Below are 26,136 nucleotides of genomic sequence, written 5' to 3' on the forward strand. Positions count from 1 at the left end.
TCTGAGGGTGTGCCAATGGCCCCCCAAGAACTGCCCGGCCCAGAGCACCGCTTAGAGAGCCTCAGCAACAACAAAGAAGTTTCAACATGGAAAACTGCTGTGTAGACACTGAATTTCTTCAGAAGTCAACTCACAGTGTAGAGATCTCCAGACTGAAACACTGGAGAAATGTGTTCTATTTTGTGTTATTAATAAATCACTTTGAGGGGCTGGAGCAATAGCACAGCGGTTAGGGCGTTTGCATTGTACGCGACTGACCCGGGTTCAATTCCTAGCATCCCATATAGTCCCCTGAGCACCGCCAGGGGTAATTCCTGAGTGCAGAGCCAGGAGTAACCTCTGTGCATCGCCAGGCGTGATCCAAAAAGCCAAAAAAAAAAAATCACTTTGATACTTGGGGGGAGGGAGGAATCAATACCATGAAAATCAATTCCCATCTGTCCATGGGTGATGCTCTGAGGGAATCTTCTGGATCCTGAGGGGAAGGGCAAGGGCCTGACTCTGCATGAACTGCACAGAGGGACACTCAACAGAGCAGGTATATTGCTCCAATGTACACAAGGCCTGTGATGGTGTCAATGCCAAGCTCCTGGATTTGCTATTGTACTACAGATACACAAGATGCTAATGGTGGGGGCGACTGGTGGAGAGAGTACAGGGCCGCCCTATGTATTTCTTTCCAACTTTCTGTGAACTTGTAATTCTTCTTAAGTAAGTTAAAAACAAAAGACCGGTACCGGAGTGATAGTACAGCGGGTAGGGCATTTGCCTTGCTGGCGGCCGACCTGGGTTCGATCCCCAGCATCCATATGGTCCCCAGCACACAGCCAGGAGTAATTCCTGAGTGCAGAGCCAGCAGTAACCCTGAGGATTGCAGGGTGTAGAATTTGCCAAACTGAGCTTGCATCAATTTTATTAACTCATCTAATAAATATGCTTTTAAAAAGTCATTTCACACTAAAAGTTAGGAAGAAGGTGGAGTTGGGAAGTTAAAAACTATTTTTATTAAGTACCTGTCCACTTTCAAAATGACATATGCAAAATACTATTTATTGCAGTAAGGAGTACAATGGTTAAGGTTTGGAATCAAGCTAGATGTCCAACAACAGACAGGTGTATCATGAAGATATGGTGTATATATACCCAATGGAATACTATGCAGCTGAAAAGAATGATGAAATAATGCAATTCACTGCAACATGGATGGAACTGGAAGATGCCACGTTAAGACAAGTAAGGCAGATGAAGGAAAGTCACAGGATGATGGCAACTACCTGTGGCATACAGAATAACTGGATGAGGGAATGAAATGTAGTAAAGGGGGATGCCAAGAACACCCTTCAACCCCTGCTATAGGGAGGAGGATAGAGAAAAGACGAAATCAAGGGGGAAGTAACGAGGGGTGGCAGTCAGGCCTCAGGTACATTGGTAGGTCAAGGGCACTGAAAACATGAGACTCAAACTACAACCAAGCTTGAAAATGTGCCTGTCGGGGTGGCATGCTGTGCGGGTGGGAGGGCACCTGGGGACACTGGAGGAGGGAAGCTGACACCGGAATGGAACTGGAGCTGGAACATGATATGTCTAAAACTCAACTATGAATAACCTTTTAATAAAATCTGAAATAAGAAGAACAATAAAAAATAAAAACCTGTCTAGCATCCAAGGACTATGACGTAGTTTTGATCTCATTTATCCTATCCAAAAGTCCTATAAGAATTTAATCTTGAGTAAAAATTCTCAATGTTTATAAAGGAGCTAAAATTGTGCAGATATTACATTTGTCCCAAAGGTCCACTTAACAGTTCAGCTCTTAAGCGGGAGAGTCAGGATCTGAATGCGGCTTTGCGAGAGGCCAAATCTAATCTTTCTCCTGCATCATGACTGCCCCCTCCTGAGTTTAGAGTGACTATCACTATTCAGAGCAACAAAGCTTATCCAAAGAGTCCCTCTAATCAAGATTCAAAAGAACAGAAGGGAGAGAAAAAGTCCTTATTTACAATACTGTGTCTCATAAAAAGAAATCGATGGTCATAAATGCCAAAACTCGGGCCTCAAACCCCTTATCTAAAAGCTTTGGTATCAAGTATGTTCCAGGATTCATAGCTTTGCAGAATTTAGAAAGGTAATATGGTACGTATATCATCTATTATACAAACAACAGATTACATCTGAAAGTCATTAAATACAACTAACCTATAAGTTACAAGTACCTTTAAGTCAATTTTAGTCATTTGGTCATCACATGAGTTCTCTCTCTCTCTCTCTCTCTCACACACACACACACACACATTAAAAAAACTGAATTTTTAAAGATTTGGGGATTTTGAAGAACTTAAAAAAGACGTTATGTGCTATAATTGTCGGCACATTTCTATCTTACTCCAACAATGAAAATACATTTTATACTAAGTTTTTATTTAGAAAACAAATATCACATTTTTTGCCCTTACACCATATAAGAGAGAAAAATTTTTTGAAAGGGTACCTGAATTCATCCTCCTACTAAGGGATTAGAGAGCTATAAAAAAGACAATGGTTAAATGGTTGCTACCAACACAGAAAGTTCCAGAAGTCTTTGTCATCACCCAAAGGGATGATGACAAATGGACTAATTTGGAAATGTCACTAACAACTATCAGTGAGATGAAAACACCATCACTAAATTGGCTGAATAAATACGAGCAGAAACCAGGAACCCATCTCTCTATGAAAGATTAGACTCCAACTCTGAGACTATAAGAATATGTTCGAGTGAACAGAAAGGCAGAGTTGAAAGCAGAACTATAAAGGTCAATTACAGTTCTCTTTCCTACTTGTGACCGCTCTGCCTTACTCCTCATGAAAAAATAAGAATCAATACTAGAATATATTTAAAGAGTTACTGGGAGAACTAAGTATCTAATATTTAGAATAGGAACATCCCAGAAGTATTCGCTTCTTACTGTCTTAGGTCTCCCCAGCAACTGTGAACGTCAATGGAATTACAACAGAATCATCATTTCACTTATGTGTTTTATTTATTTTGGCTTGAGGGCCAACACAGCAGTGCTCAGGAATCACTCTTGGCTCAGGAATCACTCATATGGGGTGCGGGAATTGAACCTGGGCAGGCTACGTGCCAAGTGACCTACCCACTACACTATCTCTCCAGCCCCCAATATGTTTTAATTTATTTAATTTTTTTTTTTTGCTTTTTGGATCACACCTGGCGATGCACAGGGGTTACTCCTGGCTCTGCACTCAGGCTTTACTCCTGGCGGTGCTCAGGGGACCATATGGGATGCTGGGAATCGAACCTGGGTCGGCCGCGTGCAAGGCAAACGCCCTACCCGCTGTGCTATCTCTCCAGCCCCAATATGTTTTATTTTTAACTTGAAATCTCATCTCAGGATACAGATGACAATGGAGGAAATGAAATCACCAACACTGGAAAGTGTCCACTGAACATTTAATAAACCAGAGAGTGTGAGTAAGAAACTCTACAGCGAGGTTGCTCTTCAAGGCCGTGTTCTCCCTGGAACACGTATCTAGCTTGCTTCTCTAGGTTTCTTCGCTTGCTTATTTCCACGCTGCAGAAACACATGCTCTCTCTTGAATGTCTATTTCTCCCTTTCTCTCCCTTCACATCTTTCTAGGAACTCTACAGTGACTGGACGCTAGTCAATCTTATCTTTTTTTCCACTTTTGCATCACCATCTGAATATGCCCAAATGCTACTATCTAAAACTAACAGTTGGTAAATAGCAACCACTCCACTAAACAATTAAATGTTTTTGGAAGAAAAGTTAAATCTCCAATTGTACATACTTCAGATAGAAAGCAACGATAAAAATGAAATACAGCGTTGTCAAGTGTCTTTCTGGAAAAAGCTTTCGGGAAGTTTAATGTACATTTCATAAATTTAGAGTAGACAAATAATTGACCCGTTATCTGATTACTTCCAGACAAATGAAATTTCGTCTACTATTCTTCAAACAATGATAGTGCGATATATAACATATAATATACTCATGCTATTGATCACACAAAAACATTTTTTTCCCTGAACCACCTTAAAGAAGTCACAAGGAAGTTATAGTTTAAAAGTTCAATGTTTTATGGATAAGTGACCAGATTTTTATTTTCTCTTGAATTTCTGGTAGGAAAGACATCTAATCATTAAAAAAACCTTCTAGTCATAGGCCCCAGTGCTCATATAATAAGTATTTTGTGAAATGTGTTGTGATCTCTCAATATACTTTTGGGATGTCCTCCAAAATAACGTAGGGAAATTCAAAGTATTGGAAAAAATGGCAGGCACTGTCATTTTTAAACTTCTATCAGAATCAATGATCAAGAAAGACTACAGTAAGTGCCCGGCAAGCTACCGATAATATTCAATATGCCAAACACAGTAACAACAAAGTTTCCAATGGAGACGTTACTGGGCCCGCTCGAGCAAATCGACGATCAACGGGAGGGCCTGTACCTTTACCTTTACAGTAAGTGCAACATAAGTAGAGATACATGAAATCAAATTCTCCCTTTATTTAAAAAATACCGAACCAACTTCGAGTGCAGAGCTCCGCTTACCAGTGTCATTGGCAGGCTCAGATGAGAGTGGTTTTGGAGCTGGTGTATTTTGAGATCTGGCAGCAACCTGAGACGGAGATGAAGATGTGTTGTCTCCATTAACTACATATGAACAGCATGAGTTTGGGACTAAGGTGTTTGTAGGTACATGATTATCTACTCCATTAGTACCTTCAACAGCCAACCTTTAAAAAAAAGATGCCTTACTTCAATGAGTTAAATGCAATTAAACAACTTTTCAACAAAAGTTTTGGAAAAAATACTGATTTCTTAACATTAAAGCAAAGTGACGGGGAGTTATAAACTAAGATAGGGCACTTAAGTACTAAAGTTTAAATTATTTTTAGTCTCAAGCATATCTACTCTGGCTGGTAAATGTATACTGAGATATACAAATATTCTAAAAATGAAATCAATTTCTTAAAAACAATGATCAAAGCATTTATTTTTAAGAATGTTTTTATCCTAAAATGCGCCAAAATACTTGTTAAAAGACAATAAAATTTAGAAACGTCAATTCTACAGTACATCCATTTTGTTGAACAAGCTGAGAAAGTGTTAAAATTGATTCTAGATTATACACTGACACCAAAATGATCATATAAGGAGAAGCTGTTGGACCTCAGAAAAATGTATGCTATGTAAATTAACTGTTAAAAAAGAAAACTACGAACATGCTAACTCTTACAGCCAGAGCGTATGAATTTGAATGTTATCAACGTAAGAGATGATGAGAATTTTCTAAATGCACAGAGCATTTCTTTCCATGTAAGTTAGAACTCAGAGAGCCAGAGCGCAGGCTTTGCGTGCAGAAAAGCCAGCTTCAATCTCACTCTGGTAAGCATCAATTATATTTGAAAAATCAGTTAAAAGTCCAGCTTCAGTCTCAGCCCTGAGCACCTGACACTGGGACGGCCCCTGAGCAGAGCCAAGTACAGCCCAATAACAACGACAAGAAACTAAACCATACTGTGTTTTTGCAATTTTAGCAGCACAAACCTAGAATTCTCCAAGTAAATCATATGATGCCTTTTTCTTGGGTTAACTGGCATACACATAAACTTCTTACTACAGTCTAAACAATCAAAGAAACTCTGTCCACCCTGTCTCTGATCTCTGTCTGCAAGCTCTCCTTGCTCACCTTGCTGCTGATGCAGTCACTTTAACTGAACACTGAAACCACACAGGAAGTCTTCATATGTTTATCACAAATGCTTATATGAGCCAGCAATATTACATTGACTGCCGCCATTATTTTTGGAAAGTTAGTATCATAAAGAGAATGTGGGAACCAGAAATTTATTGGAAATAAACTGAGTCTTTGCACTTAGTATTTCCTCTTCCCTCAGAATTTTGGAATGTTCTTCCCCAGAATTTTACATAAGTGGTGAACTTTTTAATTTGAGCCTAAACGATGTCTGCTCAAAGATGATTCTTTAACATCCTCTCTTTAAAAGAGGTTCCAAGTTTTCCCTCTCTTAGCAAGTCTTGTTAAAGGATTCACTTAAGACCTCTACTTCTGATTAATTCATTAATTTTTTTCATTTGTTGACTCTCTCCCTTTATCTCAGTAGAATGACAATTTCACTTGAGCATGGCTAGTATTTTTTTTTTTTTTTTTTGCTTTTTGGGTCACACCCGGCGATGCTCAGGGGTTACTCCTGGCTCATGCACTCAGGAATTACTCCTGGCGGTGCTCAGGGGACCATATGGGATGCTGGGAATCGAACCTGGGTCGGCCATGTTGGCTGCGTGCAAGGCTAACGCCCTACCCACTGTGCTATCGTTCCAGCTCCCCTCCCCCCCTTTTTTATGGCTAGTATTCTTAAGAAGTTGAACTAAAATCTGGCACCAACTGGTTACCAAAAAAATGTGAACAAAGGGATGAATGAGTGCCATTCTCCCCTCACCCTGTGACTGACATATTTGGAAGAAGTGGTCAGGAAAATCTGTCCAGAAAAGGCTGAAGAAAGCTTTTCTGATTTGTAAATTCCTTCCTGGCAAGAACAGTTGAAGAAGTCCAAGTAAAAATAAAACAAGAAACATTAAATTCTAGTGATATAGACTGATCTTTGATCCAAAACGTATTACTATGTAATAAACATTAGATTTCAAATTGGTAGTGTTTGATTTTTAAATCAGTTTATATTTCAAAACTCAGTTAAAAGACATATATATATGCACACACCAAAAATGAGTACCCTTTCAGTCCTTGGTGTTCTCAATGTAAATGATAATAGAGACAATCCATTTATTTCAGTCAACTATATATAGAAGACACATTTGTTCAAGTGCTCTCTTCAAGATGAATGGTCGTTTAAGAGATATTAGTGGCTCCATAATTATGTAAAACTCATATTTTGCAATTATCAGCCTATTTTTCCTATTATAGCAAGTCACAATATAGCAATGTTCTTGCCAACTCATTCGCAATTTATACCCATTTCCCACATGATCTGATTCCATCTGATGAGATACCAAGATACAGATTCTAATTCATATTTCATAAGAAAAAGAGAAGTTTTTCTATATGCCATGTCAAGGACATCATTTATATTAGCAAAAGAAACCAGAAAAAAACAGGCCACATATGGCTTGATCAAGTCGATATGCAGTGGTGTAATGGGCAAATCTTCTGAGACAGAAACTCGATGGGGAACTGCATGGAAATAAGAGTAAGGCGAGATGCTCAGCACCAAAGAGTTTCTTTTCGAGGGGGCTCAGAAACTCCTGAAACCAGACGGTGGTCATGAGCACACAATTCTGATTATACAAAAAAAATCTTCTGAAATGTCATGGTCACGGTCACGGTCCTCCCATTGTTCATCGATTTGCTCAAGCGGGCCCAGTAACATCTCTATCATGAGACTTGTTACTGTGTTTGGCATATTGAATATGTCACAGGTAGCTTGCCAGGCTCTGCCGTGCGGGCAAGATACTCTCGGTAGCTTGCCGGGCTCTCAACCACTTTCCTAACATTTCAATGTGATGTTTAGACAGAATCTTCTAAGTTGTATATGAACACCAGTAAGATTAAAATGAAATACTTCATCTAAGGGGAATGCAACATTATGTAGCTGAAACATAAAAATCATCTACCTGGTAGTTGCTCTTGATGAAGGCTCTCCGTTTTCATGTAAGGCACCACCATTTTGCTGTATTTCTACTAACAACAAGAAAGAAACAGTTTTTATACACCCCTGATTTATTTTTTTCCTTCAAATTTTAAATACACATAAAATTAAGCTTACTGGCCGGAGATGAGTTGCAGTTCATTAGATTTTCTTGCTCAATCGCCAATCCATCAAGAATAATTGTTAATTCACCAGTTTGCACTATGCCATTCTTGTTTTCCATGGAAAGTTTTAATTGTTCTTTCACTTTTTCCACTAGAAAAAATGTTTTCTCATTTAAAAGCTTTCATACACACACGGATGTTACAGAAATCAAAACTGTACATTAATAATTACCCTAATACTATTTTCCACAGCTACAAGTGCAAGAAATCATTTGCACTATCAATGCATAGATAATCATTAATAAACCCATCTATACATCTATACTATAATTAGATGATTCCCTTTCACACCTGAACTGAGTAACTGCCTTTACCTTCACAACACAATGAAAATTCATAGTCTGGAGCGATAAACACACTCATACACACACACACACACACACACACACACACGCAACTCTCTCACATACACACAACTTACACACACAAAACCCATAAACCAGACATACAACACAATAAACTTCAGACAATATAAAACGTACATCCGGCAATAATAGCAGCAAATACCTAAACTTATTTTTCACCCCAATGTACAAGGTAAGACATAATTCGGACAGAATTTCTGCATTTAGAATCAAGAGGTTTAGTTCTTATTGCCAGCTCTGGTACTTCTATACTGTAAACCTCAGTTTCCGGATTCACAAATCACAAATCACAAATCATCCTGTTAATCGTCGATTGCCTTGAGCAGGCCCCAGTAACGTCTCCTTCATCCTAGCCCTGAGATTATATTCAAGGCTCTTTAGGAGAATGAGACCCATCATTGTTACTGGTATTTGGCATATTGGGAACGCCACGGGGAGTTTGCCAGACTCTGCCATGTGGGAAGGCTACATTCGGTAGCCTGCCAGTTTGTCCAAAGTTCGTCGATTCGTCGATTGCCTCGAGCAGGCCCCAGTAACGTCTCTTTCATCCTAGCCCTGAGATTATATTCAAGGCTCTTTAGGAGAAGGAGACCCATCATTGTTACTGGTATTTGGCATATTTGGTACGCCACGGGGAGTTTCCCAGACTCTGCCCTGTGGGCAGGCTACATTCGATAGCCTGCAAGTTTGTCCAAAGTAGGAATGAGATAATAAGATGTCATAATAAGATGTCGCGGCCGCGCGGTTCCGGGAGCTGGATTTTATAGTCTCTGAGTCTTGGCCGCTGATGGGATTACACGGCGCCAGGGGGCCAGGTGGTGGGTGTGACCCCCACCTACTGGAATTTGGAGGATCTGGGTGGAGGATGCTCAACTCCAATCCGAGTAGGCTTGGAGATCTCGGCCCCGGAACCCGCGTGGCTTTGTCCCTCTGCCAGTTTCCGGATTACGAAACAAAACAAATCTCTCCCATAAGGGCGGCAGAGAGAACAAGAGGAGGATGTTTAATGAGCTCAAGGAAACAATGGTGTGAAAACATGAGGGCAGATGAGCAAACATAGTCAGAAGGAACAGAACTGGAGTTTGGGACATGAACAAAAAAGCTCAAAGGGAACGCCTTACAGGCAAGAGTAACGGGAACTGAGGATAAAATCAAGAGCTCCAGACAACATGCAGGAAATCTCAACAAACAAACAAAAACCCACATAAAAGAAATGTGGGATGAGTTCACACTTAAGCTGAGAAGCCCCCAGAGTTGGGGAGTGCCTGCACCCAGATTCAAGATGCCTGAAGAGTCCCAGCCAAAAGAGACCCAATAAAAACACTCCGGGATGTGCCATAATCAGAATGATGAAAGCCAAACTCAGGGATAGAATAATACTGAAAGCAGCAAAATCAAAGAAGAGCGGTGAGGCGGCAGATACTACTACAACAGGTAAGGCTCTAGCCTTGCATATGGCTGACACAGGTCCAATCCTCGACATGCCACATGGACCTCTGAACACTACAACTAAAGGAGACCAACTTCCGGCAGGCACCATGGCCGAGCACCGGAGTGCCCCAAGGAACATTCAAACCTGACATGTGAGCGACAACTCCCAGCCTAGTCATCACAGGACAGTGAAGAAAAGGGGGAAATTTACAATACATGATGTACTATAAGACTCCCTTACAGCTTATGTATAAAATAATTACCAAAACTAGCTACCACAGAACTATTCAGGATCTAACATTTAGGAGAATTAAACAGAACTAAAAACTGAAAGACCCCAATTATTATACATACACAGAGGAAAAAAAGCCAAAACATTATCAGTAATTTTATACACATAAAACTGTTATTAATCAAGTCACAGTGGGCTAAATCATTATTTTTGTTTTAAAGCATGTAAGTAAATAATTAGCAGTAAACAGGTATTCATGGATAACTGAGATCACTCTGTAAATCTGTAATTTTTCAGGAAAAACTTATGGTAAATATTTCCTATTCATATCACGTCACATCATCAAGGTCCTCCCGTTGTTCATCGATTTGTCCTATTCATATAATGCCATATAAAAGTAATCTTCGGTAGTAACTAAAATTTTCCTTCATAAAAACAAAACTAATTATTATTTCTTTTGCTTTTTGGGATGTTATCGAAGTGTCTTAAATGAAACTGTTTTGGGATTTTTGGGGGGATGGAAAGCTTTAAAAATATTTAAGATAACATTTTTTGTAATAAATAATTTTCCCTCCTTTTATTTTTATAGTTATCATAGTTTAGATAACAGTCACAAGAGTGTTAAGATTTATGATTCTGATGTACACAATTACTTATACTAAATAAAATTTTAAAGTAAGAGAGGTTAGAACAGAAAACTTACATTTTCTATTGTGTAGCAACAGAGCTTGTTTCAAATCTAGTGTTGCCTTTCCTAACAAAGCATCTGATTTTAATGTATGATGACTGCAAACTCGAAATTCCAATGTAGTCTGTGGGGTCACATTTCTGTAAAAGTTTAATAAATACATAGGCTATCATTACTTTAGGTTATAATCCCTAATAAATCATTTACGTTAGTAAGTTTAAAGGCCTTTAATTCAGTTTAAAGAAAAATGTTGTAGCCAGAAACTATTTGATTTATAAATAAAAACAATATTCTTTGAGCTGAAATAGCTAAATTTTTTTCTTATTAGTAATACATCTAGATTATAAAATGTGACGCTACGTCTTTTATTGCAGATTCCTGGAGTTTGAGAATACTATTTCTAATTAAACAAGTTTCTAAAGCTTTAAGACAATCGATAGCATTACGTACAACATACAAGTTTATAACACTATGTCACAGAAATGGCAAAACTAAAGTACTGATTCTGTTTTCAGCTTCACAAGGCAGTAAGGTAAAAATACGGTTATATGAAAATATTTTATATGGCCAAATAAGGATTATTATGTCTGTCTCTTAAAAATGGTTTTTAGTTCGTATACACTGCCCATACGTAGATGGAAAATAGCACCCAGTGCACTGAAGTCTTATCACACACACCACCCCAGAACACGTCTCCCAAGAGGCTCTGCGTCAGATACTCACACAGTCAGCTGTTCGTCCCACTTTGGATTAGAAGAACTACTGGATTTCGCTGTTTTCTTAACTTCTCCATCTACCACTACTTCCGTATAGATTGCTGTTCCAAACCAGTTCTTTTTTCTTTTTAGTTTGGCACTAGAAACTAAAGCAAACATGACAATTACTAGAAAATAAACGCTGCTCAAAAAGCATTATTTTGTACTAAATCAATAAAACTGGATTTGTACTTCTTGTGCTCTGTTCTTACTGGTGGAATAAAAAAAACACATTAAAGGTTATTATGCCTGAGAAAAACTGAAATTGGTGTCACCGAAATAAAATTCACATGTAATGTAATTCACCTATTCAACCTACATGAGTCAAAAGTTTTAATGTATTCAGTTAAACAAAATATAGTTATATAAAAATATATTAAAATAAATACATTTAAGTTTGTTTTAATACACTGTAAAATATCACCACAATCAATTTTAAACATACCTGTCTCCGTAAATCCTACACCATTAAGCAGACATCCTATTTCTTTCCCAAGAGCTCCTATACTCACTCTTCCCCACAACTTCAGGCAATTACTAAACTATTCTGTTACCTGAAGGTTGATAATTGTGGACAATTCACACAGCTCTTTTAATAAGCATGCAGTCCTTTAGTGATTGGTTTCTCTCACCTGGCATATTTTCAAAGTTTATACATGAAAGGCTTATATATAAAGGCTTGTAACATTTCAAGGTATATACAAGTTTCAATCTTATTTCTTTTATGAAAATAATATTCCATTGCATCATATACTACTTTTTATTTTCATACATTCAACAGTTTATAATGATTGTTTCCACTTTTGGCTAATATGATGAACATTAACAGTATCATAATAATTGGGGAGGCACATACGTAGGAGTGAAAATACTAGTCATATAATAACTCTGATAACCGCTGAACTATTTTCTAAAATGACTATTTCAGATCCCTGCCAGTAGTGATATAAGGAAGCCCATCTTTACACCTCTACATGAAGATGTCTCTATATCCTTGTTGACTATTTTAATTCAAAACTGCACAGTCTCATACTTCAAAATTCCTCACATTCAACATGCCTATTAACAGCACTGCCTGGTCATATTCAAACCTCGCATACCATAAATTATGAAACTTTGGCACTTAAAAAAAAACTTTAGGAAGTAGGTTTCAAAAAAAGAAATTTGCTTTTTTAAAACCAAAAAAAATAAAAATGTCACTCTAGGAGCTAATCATAATCCTTTACAGAAAGTGACTCTTAAATATATGTTACCCAAGACTTGAAGGAAGGCTGATTTAATTTAAACTAAATTCTATGACAGCTGAAATGGGAAATATGTAATTTCAGTGCGAAGTACTAGCAAGCAAGCAGTAATTACAATTTAGCAAAACTGTAACCACTTCTGATTGCAATTTCATCAATCACCTATGAGCACCTTTGTTCTGAGATGAGAAAGAGTAAGTAAGAGCCCCTCCACACAGGCTAAGGGAAGCTCCCATTCTAATGAGAGAATGGTAACGTAAACAGTCAACACAAATAAACTGCAGAGATCTGTGAGGTATCCTGTAGCTCTAACAGTGTCTGAAACATAATAGTCCCAGTTATTATCTGAAGAACAGTAATAGCAACTCGAAGGAAACGAATTACCTTATAATATTAAAGCACTGGTAACAAAAAGTAATGAAGGATATGCTTAAAGGACTGTTCTGTTATCTGGGTTTCTGTAAATTCCATTCCCATTCTTCTCTGTTTCAAACCACTCTAAATTCAGTTTCACTATTAGAGCGACAAAAGGCACAAGCATCTCTCTCCCCAAAGCGCCCAACCAAGACTCTTCGCTCCAAATGAAGACAACATTGTCGGGAGCAGGGAGACGGCACAAAGGGCTGGGAGATGCTCTGTACTCAGGAGCACCACATGCTGCTATCCGTCCCTGCCCACTTTCAAGCTGCCAGATGTGGACCAGCTGGCCCCAAGGACTACTGGGGCTGACCAGCACAGCATCAGGAGGTCCCAGCGTTGAGCATCCCGCCTGCTGGGGAGGATCCCCAGCACTTTCTCAGCGTAGACAAGACCTACCTACATCGCGACAGCAGGGGAAGTCACCACAGGATGATACAAAAAGCACTGGAGGACCTTTCAACAGACAGCGCCATTACAGCCGGGATAGCCTCATGTTCCAATAAAGCAGTCGAAGCACAGCTGTTATGCCCTACACACACACACACACACACACACACGCACGCACACACGCACTGCACCCCCCCCCCCACACGCTTCAAATGGATCACAGACAAAAATACAAAAGGATAGAAGTCCATGGGTATGCAATGACTTTTTAGATACATGAAAATAAGATCCATAAAAAGATGGGAGGAATCACCGCTAAGTTCAAATTGTACTAAAAAGTGGTAGTAATGAAAACAGCATGGTATTGGAATAAAGACAGACTCTCAGACGAATGGGATAGGACTGAACATTCTGACACAGACCCTCAAATATATGGATCACTTAATCTTTGATAAAGGAGCAAGAAATATAAAATGGGGCAAGGAAAGTCTCTTCAACAAGTGGTGTCGGGAAAACTGGGAAGCGACGTGCAAAAGGATGAACCCAGGCATCTTTCTAACACCGAGCACAAAAGTCAGATCAGAGTGGATTTAAGACCTCAATATCAGACCTGAGGCCATACGGTACGTAAAGAAAAATGTAGTCAGAATCCTCCATGTCACTGAGGCTTCAAAGATGAAACACCATAGCTTCAAGAAAGCAGAAACAAAGATAAACAAATGGGACTACATCAAACTGAGAAGCTTCGGCATCTCAAAGGAAACAATGACCAGCATGCAAAAAAGCCCCCAGAATGGGAAAAATTATTTACTCAACATCCATCTGATAAAGGGTTAAAATCAAAGATACATAAGTCAGTGGCAGAACTTTACAAGAAAAGAATACCCAACCCCATCAAAAATAAAAGGGGGGGGGGTGGGGAGAAGAAATGAAGAAATACAAATGGCAAAAAATCACATGAAGGGGCCGGAGCGATAGCACAGCAGGTAGGGCGTTCGCCTTGCATGCGGCCAACCTGGGTTTGATCTCCGGCATCCCATATGGTCCCCCAAGCACCGCCAGGAGTGATTCCTGCGTGCTGAGCCAGGAGTGACCCCTGAGCATCGCTGGGTGAGACCCAAAAAGAAAAAAAAAAATCACATGAAAAAATGCTCTACATCACTAATCATCAGGGAGATGCAAATCAAAACAACGAGATATCAACTCACACTGCAGAGACTGGCACACATCAAAAAGAACAATAACAACCAGTGTTGGCACAGACGCGCGGAAAAAGGGACTCTCAGTCATTGCTGGTGGGAATGCAAACTGGCCGAGTGGTCCATTCTCTTTGGAAAACAACATGGGCATCCCTCAAAAAACTAAAAACTGAGCTTTCATATGAACCAGCAATACCACTCCTGGGAATATAACCTAGAGGCCCAAAAGCACAATGTAGAAAGGCCATCTGCACTTCTGTATCCACGGGATCATTTACTCACAATAGCCAGAACCTGGAAACAATCTGTGTGCCAGATAACAAATGACTGGTTAAAGAAACTATGGTACATCTATACAATGTACATCTATACAGCTGCCAAGAAAAACGAAGTCATGAAATTTGCTTATACATGCACATGGAGAGTATCATGCTGAGTGAAATGAGTCGGGGGAGAGGGACAGAGAGAATGCACTAATCTGTGGGATATTAAAAAAAAAAACTCCTAGTATGAGACCAATATTCACAGACAGTAGAAATGAGGGCCAGGAGGATTGGTCCATGGTTGAAAGCTTGCTATAAGGGTGAGGGTCTGGGGAGGAAGTACGGCAGTTAGAACAGAGAATGGACCACGACGACAAGGATGTGATGACACTGACAAGAACCGAATGATGAAGGGAGGTAAAAATGATCTATGGACTAACCTTTCAGAACCTGTATTCAAATCATAATGCCTAAAAGGGAGGAGGGAGAGCACGGGAGAAAGGGAGGGAGAGAGAGAGAGAGAGAGAGAGAGAGAGAGAGAGAGAGACAAATAGAGGGAGAGAAGGGAGAGAAGGAGAGGGGGGGAGAGAGAGGAGAGAGATGGGGGAGGGGGAGAGAGAAAGAGGGAAGGGGAGAGAGAGGGGAACAGGGGAAGGAGACAGAGAGTGAGACACAAGAGAGGGAGACAGAGTGGGGAGGGGGAAGAGAGAGAGAGAGAGAAAGAGAGAGAGAGATGGCTAGAGGCAGGGGGAGGTGGCAGGAGAGAAACTGGGGATACTGGTAGTTGGAAATGAGCACTGTGAAAGGATGGGTGTAGGAACTGTAAGAATTATATGACTGAAGCCCATTCATGAACAACGCTTAACAGCGTACCTCACTGTGATTTAATTTTAAAAAAGCAAGATCCATGAAGTTGTGCCTGACAGGCTGCTGCCCCTCATTAAAACTTTAAACATATGTTCTGTAAAAACAGTCAAATTTGCATTCTTATGTCCACTGCAGCCAAATTCACAAGAGCCAAATCTGAAAACGAACTGAGTATCCAAGAACAGATGACTGGATAAGCCAACTGTAGTATACATATTAGTATACAGATATTAGCACACACAAACACACACACACACGTGCCCGCGCAAATATACTTGGCTATAAGAAAAAAATGGAATCGAGCAGTTTGTTGCTAAGTGGATGCGGTCTGAAGAAGATCATGCGGTGCGAAGGTACCGGAAGGAAAAGGACAGCTACAGAATAGTGGCTCTCATATGAGGAATACAGAGAAACACAATCGGGAAATAACAAAAGACCAAAGGCAACAGACCCTGAGAACTGACCTACGGGACGGAGTTTATCATGGGGATGGGGATGCAGCATGGGAGGGGGGGTGAGAGGAGGGTAGCACTGTCCTTCCGGTGTTCATCCATTTGCTCGAGCAGGCACCAGTAACGTCTCCATTTTGAGACTTGTTGTTACTATTTTTGGCATATGGAATACGCCACGGGGAGCCTGCCAGGCTCTGCCATGAGGGCGGGATACTCTCGGTGGCTTGCTGGATCTCCAAGAGGGATGGAGGAAGGTAGAAGGGAGGAACCCTTGGAATAATGGTGAAGAGAACCAGACATGATGATGGAGGGTGCAGTATTGGAACACTATGCATGAAACTTGATCATTAACAATATAAATCAGTGTCTAAAATATAAAGGAAATAACAACAACAACAACAAAGCACTATCAAAACAAGACAAGCCACAGAATGGCAGAAAATATCTGCAAAAGACCACAGCCGATAATCACTGTCCGAAGTATACTTTAACTCAGCAATAAGAAAGCAAACAAACCAATTTTAAAAATGGACCAAAAGCTCTTAAGCAGTATCACTGAAAACAATTTTAAAAATAAATAAATAAATAAATAAATAAATAAAACCCTGGCACACACACATATGAAAAGATACTTCACAGTATAAATCATCAGTGTCAAGGAAGATGATTCGATATGAAGAAATTCATACCCACAGCAGACTGAATGCACAGTGGGGAAGGAGTGCTGCCATGCAGGGCGGGCCCGGGTTTGATCCCCGGCATCCCCACAGCCCCCCTGAGCTCCGCTGGGAGTCGCTCCTGCAGCAGAGCCAGGAGTCAACCCTAAGCACTGCTGGTGTGACCCAAAAGCAAACAAAAAGACATTTTAAAAAATGTACCAGGAAAAAAACCAAAGTTTTAAATACATACCAGAAAGGGCTGGAGTGATTGTACAGTGGGTAGGGCATTTGCCTTACACGCGGCCAGCCCGGGTTCGATTCCTCTGCCCCTCTCGGAGAGCCTGGCAAGCTACCAAGAGTATCTCGGCCGTGTGCATGGCAGAGCCTAGCAAGCTCCCCACGGCGTATTCGATATGCCAAACACAGTAACAACAAGTCTCACAATTTTTTTGTGAGACGTTACTATTGCCCGCTTGAGCAAATTGATGAACACCGGGAGGACAGTGCTACAGGACAGTACCAGGAAATCGTAATACTTGACACTTGCTGAAGAGAAAGCAAAGGCACACTCCTGACTGCTGGGGGCAGGCAGCTGTAAGCGGCAAGCCAAGGAAATGAAGGCTCTGCCCTTTGAACCCCTTCCCCAGACACAGGGTTCGAATGCTCAAGGCTGCAGATGGGCTTTTCCTGGGCCGGTCAACTCATTTCCTGGAATCCTTCCTACCGTTGTGTGGCCAAACCTTTCTGACCCTTTTATATGTTTTGGGCTTGGGGCCACACCCAGCAGAGCTCAGGGATCACTCCTGCTGGGGCTCAGGAAACCAGGCAGAGATAAGGCCATTGCCCCACCTGCCAGAGTCTCTCTCCACCTCCTGCCCTTCCAGGCCAGGGCCCGTGTGGGCGACCCTGAAGTTTTGCGCCTTTCAACCCGCAGTGCCAGTGCTGGGCAAGGGGAACACAGGCGCCTCCGGCTGCTCCAGTGCCTTGAGCGGTTCAAAATGCTTGGACGTGGGAAGTTTCCAAACCGGATTGCTTATCACTCCTCAGGGGGCTGGGCACTCCCGCCCAGAGCCAGTCCCCTGTCCCTGTATCGGAGAGACTCCAACTAAAACAAGGCAACACCCACACCGATTGGAACGGCCCAAATCGAGAGTCCTGGCAATACCTGCTCCTGGGGCACGGAGCCGCGGGAACCCCACTAGTGCCAGTCTAGTGTGAGATGAACGGATTCTTCTGCAAGCATTAAGGTGCTTCCCTTTGTGAGACCACCTCTCACTCGATTTGCTATGCCTAGAAGTCATGTCTAATCCAAGCAGACCGACAGCACCTTCCTCTAATTTCTCACTGCATTCAACCAGTGATGGCAAATAAACTGCCTGGCCAACGTGCAGTACATTCTCAGAACAAGACTCTGTGTTTTCCTAGATATGTAATACAACTTACAAATATTTGCTCAGTGGGGCCAGAGCGATAGTACAGTGGGTAGGGCATTTGCCTTGCCTATGGCCGACCTGAGTTCAATCCCTGGCATCCCATATTCCTGAGTGCAGAGCCAAGAGTAACCCCTGAGCATCACTGGGTGTGACCCAAAAAGCAAACAAAACAAAACAAATATTTGCTCAATGACTAACTGGATGTGGGATGATTGGGGAAAAAAAAGTCTTCACAATCTGTAGGATAACACTGGTTTGTCCTTCCTCAGGTAGTTTAGGTTTATCAGGTCACACCCATCCCAGTGCTCCCAAGTCACTCCCATTCTTTTGTTTATTTGTAACTATTTCTCTATGCTCTCTTCCCCAAACAGTTAATCAGCTTATTCCTCTAATCAGTTTCTGTCAATTTATAAGGTCAGATCTTTCTAGGGCACGGAACTTGTATTATAAGTTAATATTGCCTTTCTCCTCTCCTTATGTCTTTTGAATAGTTTACTTTAAGGCAATGTCCTTTTGTATAGACACAAGAAGACAATTAGTATTATGCTTTTGTAACTTGGGATTTAATTGGCTTTGAATACTATTCATTCCCGGGCATCTGCTTTCTCAGCTTAAGCCTCAGTTGCCCTCACTTCCTAGAGCCCCCAAAAGCAGGGTCCCGACGAGGGACTGGATAGAACTAGGGCAAGCAGTAAGCTATGTGCTACCCTGGCATCGAGATGGGCCTGACCAAAGTGCCACAATTCTTAACTATAAGAGTTTGATCATGGACAGATGCTGTCATGATCCAAAAGTAACGACAAGACTAGGACCCGACTAGGGATAGAAAAGACTAATTAGGACTGAGCCCTGTAATCTGAGATCGGGATGACCCCGGGAGAGCAATTCTGTAAGTTTAATGCATCTCTTACTGTGTCCATACAAAACGATTAATATTATGAATGCTTATATGTTTGTTAGACAAGGAGAGGAGCAACACAGGCATGGGATTCCACTCTTGGGTGGGTCGACCTGCTAATGAGAATCTGTCCTAGAAGCAGCTTTGCCTGAGGGAAAGAACTCTACCAGTATTGACTGTGACCACACCTATGTGTAAACCCAGCCCCTCATGGTTTGGGGATTTCATTAGACTTGTAAGAGTGGGCTGGCAGGTGAAGATCAGATCAAGAGCCAGAGCCAGAGCCAGAGTCAGGGATCAGATCGAGATCCATAGTCAGAGCCAGAGGGAGAAAGGGGCTCCAGATCGGGGCCCGGGAGAGAACGAGAGAGAGAGAGACAGGAGTGAACGGTATGAGGATGGAATAAACGGCATCTGATCAATCAACCGGCTTGGCCCTCATCTCCTCCACCGTCTGCCCCAGGGACCAGACCACCCTAGCTGGGGGAGCAGCAGGGGCCCACCCAGAACCTGGTCGGCCAGGGAAGAGCCATCGGGCCACCCCCTGGCCACCCTCGGAGTTTTATGCAATAATCTCCTTCTCCATCCCAATAATCACTTAAGAACCACCTCAATGAGATTACTGATATCCAGTTTCTGGCTGCACCAAGAAGGACATATCTCCTCTGCATATAACAGTTCCAATAAATACTTACTGAATAAATAAAATATATTTTAGAGCACTTTCACTGTTAAGGCCCATTCCAACAAATAAACCATAATATGAATCTACAAGAAAAGATACTTTGGAAAAAAATCTACTAAACAGAGTATTTTTTAAAAAAAACTTTCACCAGAGAATCGCTATTTTAAACTATGATGAAAATAACTTACCAGTTACCTTTAGCTGTAACCTTCCGCTGTGGTTGTTACTAGTGTCAGACCTCGGGGAAGCAGTGGCCATGTCCCAACACTCAGCCTAAACCTGTAAAAACAAACAAAATCCATTCATTCAAGTATTAGCCAGGAGATCATAATATTCAACATTAAGCTGTAAAAAGTAATAAACCTCATGCAAAGCACTAACTGCAACCATCATAAATTGCACTTCATTCAAACTGAAAACAGTACAACAGACAGTTCATAATATGGTCAACAATTTATTACCAGGGCCAGAGAGACTCACAGAGTTAAGGTCCTGCCTTGCATGTGGCCAACTCTGGTTCCATTCCTGGAAATGCAATATGGTACCCCCCCAAGTCCCACCAGGAGGGACCCCAGAGCACAAAGTCAGGGGTAAGCCCTGAGTACCACTGAGTGTGATCCCCGCAGCCCCCAAAATCATCTAGTCAATTTGAGCAGCAAAATAAATTACATTATATATATATATATATATATATATATATATCTGGAGACAGTATAGCGGGTAGGTGTGTACACTGCACGAGGCTGACCCAGGTGCGAGCCCAGGTACCCCATATGGTCCCCAGCACCACCAGGAGTGATTCCCGAGTACAGAGTCAGAAGCAGCCCTTGAGCTCCATCAGGTGTGCCCACCCCAATTATAATATTCATAATCCATTTGGGTTTTTTAAAATTTAGTTATTAATATTACTTAAAACTTTTAAATTTATATTTTACATGTAACTCTATAAATGAATCTGTAAAAAAAAATTTTATAATGCAAAATATACTGATTTTACCTGAAATGCCTGAATAGGTATCCCTTCCCACTCTCACACTGCAATGTGCATTTCCATTTTGTGGGGTGGGAGGGGGTCTCTGAGGCGGTGCTCAGGCCTGAGGATGCAGTGCCGCTTGGTCTCTGTGTGCAGGGGTAACCCAGGCCACCCGGCAATGCATGAGGGCCCCCAGAGCTGCACCCAGCAATGCTCGGGGACCCATGTCATGTCAGGGATCAAACCAGCATTAAGTATATGCAAATGCACCGTAACAGCTATATAATAATAAATCCATGAATTTATCCAGTACAGATGAACTAATATATTTGGTCATTTGTATTTATATTTGGTCATTTGACCTTCCCAATAAAGCCTTTTTATTAATTCCACAAATCCAGTACCTAGCCTGACACTATCATGTCCTCAGTAAATACTGCATGTTTTTATTTAAAGGCAGTCTTCTATCTAACCTTAAGCTAACAAAACAAATCAAAGAAGACTGGAGAAGACTGAAAAATAATAATAAAATTTAATGCTTATCCTATTTTTTCCATTGGTAAAATTTTTCTATGTTCCACTTAGAGCCTTCTTCCAAATTCAGGGACACATTACACTTCTATAAAGATTCAAACACGCCCTCTTACTCATGACTATACAGTGGAGAGACAAAACTGAGAGTGTAACATTATGTTCATATATATATTAATGTATGTACGTTGAAAGGGAAAAAATAAAGAGTTGCTTGATTCATGATGAAAGAAGCTCCCATTCAGGACAATGCTCTCATTCTGCAGGAAAAAAGTCCTAAATTCTCTGCTCAGTGCCCTGAACCTCAACAGTCTCTGGCTAATGTCATTCTAGCAGACACTGTTGATTACACACAGGCCGTTCTTTTGCATAAGGAAAAAAAAAGTCAGGATCCTCATGAAACAGATCCATATTGGAGGAACTGTTCTGCCACAAACAGCTTTAAGGGGTTGAAGTAAGAGCTAGGGGTGGATGTAAGAGCTCCGAAGGCACACTAGAATCTTGCGGAGACTGGGGCTGTTGATAACTACGGTACGGCAACGGAGATTATGACAGAGGCAGTGACCCCAGGATAAACAGTGACAGCGACGCATGTACTGTTGGACACTGTAGGATGTAAACCCAGTGTAAAAATGAGCAATGGTAAGTAAGTGAGACTTGCTCATGGAGTGAAAGAGACGAATGATTACAGGCATGACGACAGACAGATCCAAACTGACGCCGAAGACTCTGGGGAAAAATGAGATTTTTTTTTTCCCTCTCCCCCAATAATTCCCAGTCTTAGCAAGGCTTTTGTGAGCCAAAGTCTAGAGAGCACCTAACGCAGAGACAAAACTGAGAGGGTAAAAGGAGAAACTGCTGGAGGAAGAGGAGACACCACAGTGCAAGTTCGAGAAAGCAACCCCTAAGCGCCAAGGAAGAAATTCAGCAAGAGGAATGGCCAAGGACAGGATCCTCAGCCAGAAATCAGCAGTCACAAGGGCCGGCTGACCTTGAGAAAGGCAGCACCAAGCTGCTGGTAGGGACAGCCAGCACCTCCATTCCTGTTCCCCACAGAGCCTGGGGAGCAAGAGAAAAGAATCCAGTCACATCAACAGATGGTGACAAAAATCGAGAAGATGCTAAATGACATCAGATCTATCTAAGTTGCCCAAAGAAAACTTTATAACAATCTCTTGATATTAAAATAATCTGGGGGAAAAAAATCTGAACATGAATTAGGAGGTTCAACGAGTCAGAAGGAAAAAAATTTAAAGAACTCATTCAAGCAGAAATGAAGGAGAGAAAAAACACCTGTAGTTAAATCTTAGTAATAGAATTAAAAAAGCAGAATAGTAAGTCTACAACTTTGAAAACAAGGTGCACAAAAGAATATGAGGAGAATGAATTAAAAGTAAGAGCTTTATCTGACAATCTGAGGAACCACCTCAGAATCAGAGCAATTTCAGAAGAAGAAAGAGGGAAAGGGGAAGAAGAGGTGGTCGAAGCAATAGCAGGTGAAAATCTGCCTAACATGAAGAGTGGGGCGGTCGCAGATTCAGGAGACCCTAAGAAGTATCATGGAAAATAAGTCTAAGCAGAACAGCAACAAAACACACGTTTATCAAAACGGCAAGCACAAGAGACGGGGTAGGGGGAGAGAAGAGAATGGAATGACATATTCAAGTACTGAAAGAAAAGAACCTGAAACCAAGAATTCTCTGCCCTGCAAGATTATAAGGTTATCAGATTGGAAAGAATAATAAAAATATTCTCAAACAACAGCCGAGAGCTTCTGTCCCACCTAAACCAGCTCTGAAAGGGACATTCATTCTGCTCATGTAAAAAAGAAAGGTCAAGAAAAGAAAATCCTCTTATAAAAATGGGAAGAAGTTTCTGCATGTTAGTAAGGAGTAAAAACTGAAGATAAATAAAGAGGAAAGGGAAGAAAATATCCATTCAACGAAATAAAAAGAGAACTAATCATAGTAATCCAGGAAGTTGACAGAACACCCAAACACCAAAATTTGCACCCCAATGCAAAAACACACCCAAGGTGCGCACTGTTAAATATTCAACTGCCAATGGTAGAGAAAAGTATTGCAAGCTATCAACAAAAAAAATTTTACAAAGGAATATACAAAGAAATCAAGGAATTCCAGTCTGGCTATCATCAGTTTTCTCAGCAGAAACACTACAGCCTAGAAGACTGTCGGTGACAATTCTAAAATACAATATTTACAGCCAAAAATACTCTACTCTACAATAAGTCAAATATGATAAACAATTTCCTTAGCAACAAAAGCTAATGGAGTTTATCACTACTACCTATACGGAAAATCTAGATTCTTTTACAGGAAAAGAAAAAAAATAAGGAATATAAATCATAGAGTATGGTAATATATAGTAATCAGAAACGAAAAAAAATGAGAAAAAAAGGGGGATACGAGTAAGAATCTGCTGGTCTAAAGTTCATGAATCAGCACCAGTCCAAAAAAGGACAATCTCTGAGATATATAAAATGACTGAAAATTCACAGAACCACCAAAGAAAAACCTATTAATGTTAAGCAACATTTAAAAAGAAAAACTGAAGAAATTTAAAGAATCACCAGTGAACACCAACAAGAAAATGGCAGGTGAAAACTCATGAAGCCTTCAAAAAACAACAACAGGATACAAACCTACCACAGAGAATATAAAATATTCATGGAAATAATAGAATAGCAGTAATTATGCCTGCTAACTTTCTCATCTCCCCAAATATGATGGGAGGTGCCATAGTGAATAAAGAGTAAAGAGAAGATGGTATACACAATAGAATTCTACTCTGTTATTACGAAAGATCAAACTGTGGATTTCTTGACACTTAGGTAGCAAGAGACAGTTACTGAGAGTTTCAAACGTATGTGGACTTAGTATTTCAATTATACAAAGAACTATCCCAGGACCAGAGGAGCAGCACAGCATAGCAGACAGGGCGCCGGCCTTGCACATGGCTGAGCCAGGCTGACCCCAGAACCAGAGTCCCCAGAGCCCCACCAGGAGTGACCCTGAAGGCAGAAACAAGAGCAAGTCCCAAGCGCTGGAAGACTGTATGACTGACTGAACTCAATCAAGGACCACTTATAACAGTTTATCTCATGCTGACTTAATAAGAAATAAAAAGAAATAAAAAGAAAAAGAATAAGCCCTAAGTACAACTGGGTGTGGCCAAAAAAAAAAACCAGAACAAAAAACAAAGTTAAACCCTGCTAGTTCAATAAGTATATGCAGACATTAAAATCCTTGATTCATAAGAGAAACCACAAGTCACAATCTCGTGAGATATGGGCCAGGAACGTGGTCTCTCAGCAGCAGAACAGGGCCCTTGCATGCATTAAGACTGCATTACATACCTGACACAACACACACCACCAACAACCAAAGGCCACATAGATGTTAATTTAAAACTCACTAAAAGCATTAGGAATTTTGTGGTACTAAATAACGTCCCCCTGTCCCCCACAAAAAAGGCGAGGGAGCAGTGCAATAGGGCTGGCTGATGTTTAAGCTGGTCCAAGTGTTGGAAAACAATTCGGCATTACCATTTGAAGCTGAATATCTGCATGTCCTTCAATGAGCAATCCTAGCTATACATTATAAAAAAAAAAATTGTACTTTTGTGCACTGTACGAATGTTCCTCATAACAGTAATAAAACAAATAGTATTCAAAGGTTCATTGGTAGAAAAATGGTTAAAGGAATTCGGGGAACTCCACAAATGAAGCCATTATGGAGCACAAAGAATGAATTACAGCTTCAGCAAAATGAATGAGTTCAGGCGACATAATAGACATAATAGTGAACGGGAGGGGAAAAAGACAAACAGGAGCTCTGAGCACGGGCATCGTCTCCCAGTCCCACCTCCAAGATTAACACCCTTAATGAAGCCATCGAGGAATTATTTCCAATTCCTAGTGACACAGAAGACATGGATTCCCCTAATGACTATCATGACCTCATCTTCTGCGATGCATTTTCTTTGACAATTCAGTGATTCTATGACAGAAACATGGAGCCCTATGGATTCCAAGTCTCAAAAGGGAGCACTGTCCATAAACAGCGGAAAGATGCCCTCTGCAGAACTGAGGAAGGTCAAAGGGAAGATGCTAAGCTGTTACTCTTCCAAGCAGTCACTAGAAATCTACTTGAAACGTTCTTGCTCTAAAGAAACTAATGTGTGGAAACGCTTCTATTACATTTCTGCATTTCGAATAAAGAATCTTATTTTCCACTGGGACAGCAATAGCCACGAAGGAAAAATGTCACCGCAGTAACTTCCTTATTAAAAATCATGAGTTGTAGGGCTGGAGAGATAGTATAGTGGGCAGGGCACCCGCCTTGCACACGGCCAACCCAGGTTTAAAACTCTGACACACCAGATGGTCTCTCAAGTCCTGCCAGGAGTTAAGCTCTGAGCACAGCCAGGTGTGGGCCCGAAACAAAACAAAATCAGATTTTCCATCCTGAGACTTTCTATCCTTGCATTCTCTTCCGGTGGCTCAACATTTTCTTCCCAGCATCTGAAGACTGGGCTAGAGAGACGGTACAAGAGGGAAAGTGTTTGCCTTGCACACAGCCAACTGGACTCAATTCCTTGGCACCTCATATGGTCCCTGAGCACCACCAAGAGTGATCTGTGAGCACAGAACCAAGAGTGAGCCCTGAGGCAGAGCACAACGGGCTTTGGCCCCAAAATCGAACAAAATGAAAAATTAAATTAAATGTAAAAAAGTACAGTGTATGAAGACTTGTGAGCCA

General features: G+C 40.9%; 1 protein-coding gene across 1 annotated transcript in view; it reads right to left on the reverse strand.

The window, feature by feature from the left end:
- The window catches only part of WWP1 (WW domain containing E3 ubiquitin protein ligase 1), an 89,192-nt gene that overhangs the window by 37,511 nt on the left and 25,545 nt on the right, over nt 1-26,136 (reverse strand). Inside the window, exons 3-8 of the mRNA XM_056110099.1 lie at nt 20,040-20,130; nt 11,313-11,451; nt 10,605-10,729; nt 7,827-7,964; nt 7,675-7,741; nt 4,576-4,760 (exon numbers count right to left, since the gene is read on the reverse strand). Of these exons, the coding sequence (XP_055966074.1) occupies nt 4,576-4,760; nt 7,675-7,741; nt 7,827-7,964; nt 10,605-10,729; nt 11,313-11,451; nt 20,040-20,109 (724 nt within the window). The 5' untranslated portion in view covers nt 20,110-20,130. The remainder of the gene's footprint in view (nt 1-4,575; nt 4,761-7,674; nt 7,742-7,826; nt 7,965-10,604; nt 10,730-11,312; nt 11,452-20,039; nt 20,131-26,136) is intronic.

This window comes from Sorex fumeus, unplaced genomic scaffold (genome assembly GCF_029834395.1).
Source record: "Sorex fumeus unplaced genomic scaffold, SorFum_2.1 ptg000002l, whole genome shotgun sequence".
Taxonomy (NCBI): domain Eukaryota; kingdom Metazoa; phylum Chordata; class Mammalia; order Eulipotyphla; family Soricidae; genus Sorex; species Sorex fumeus.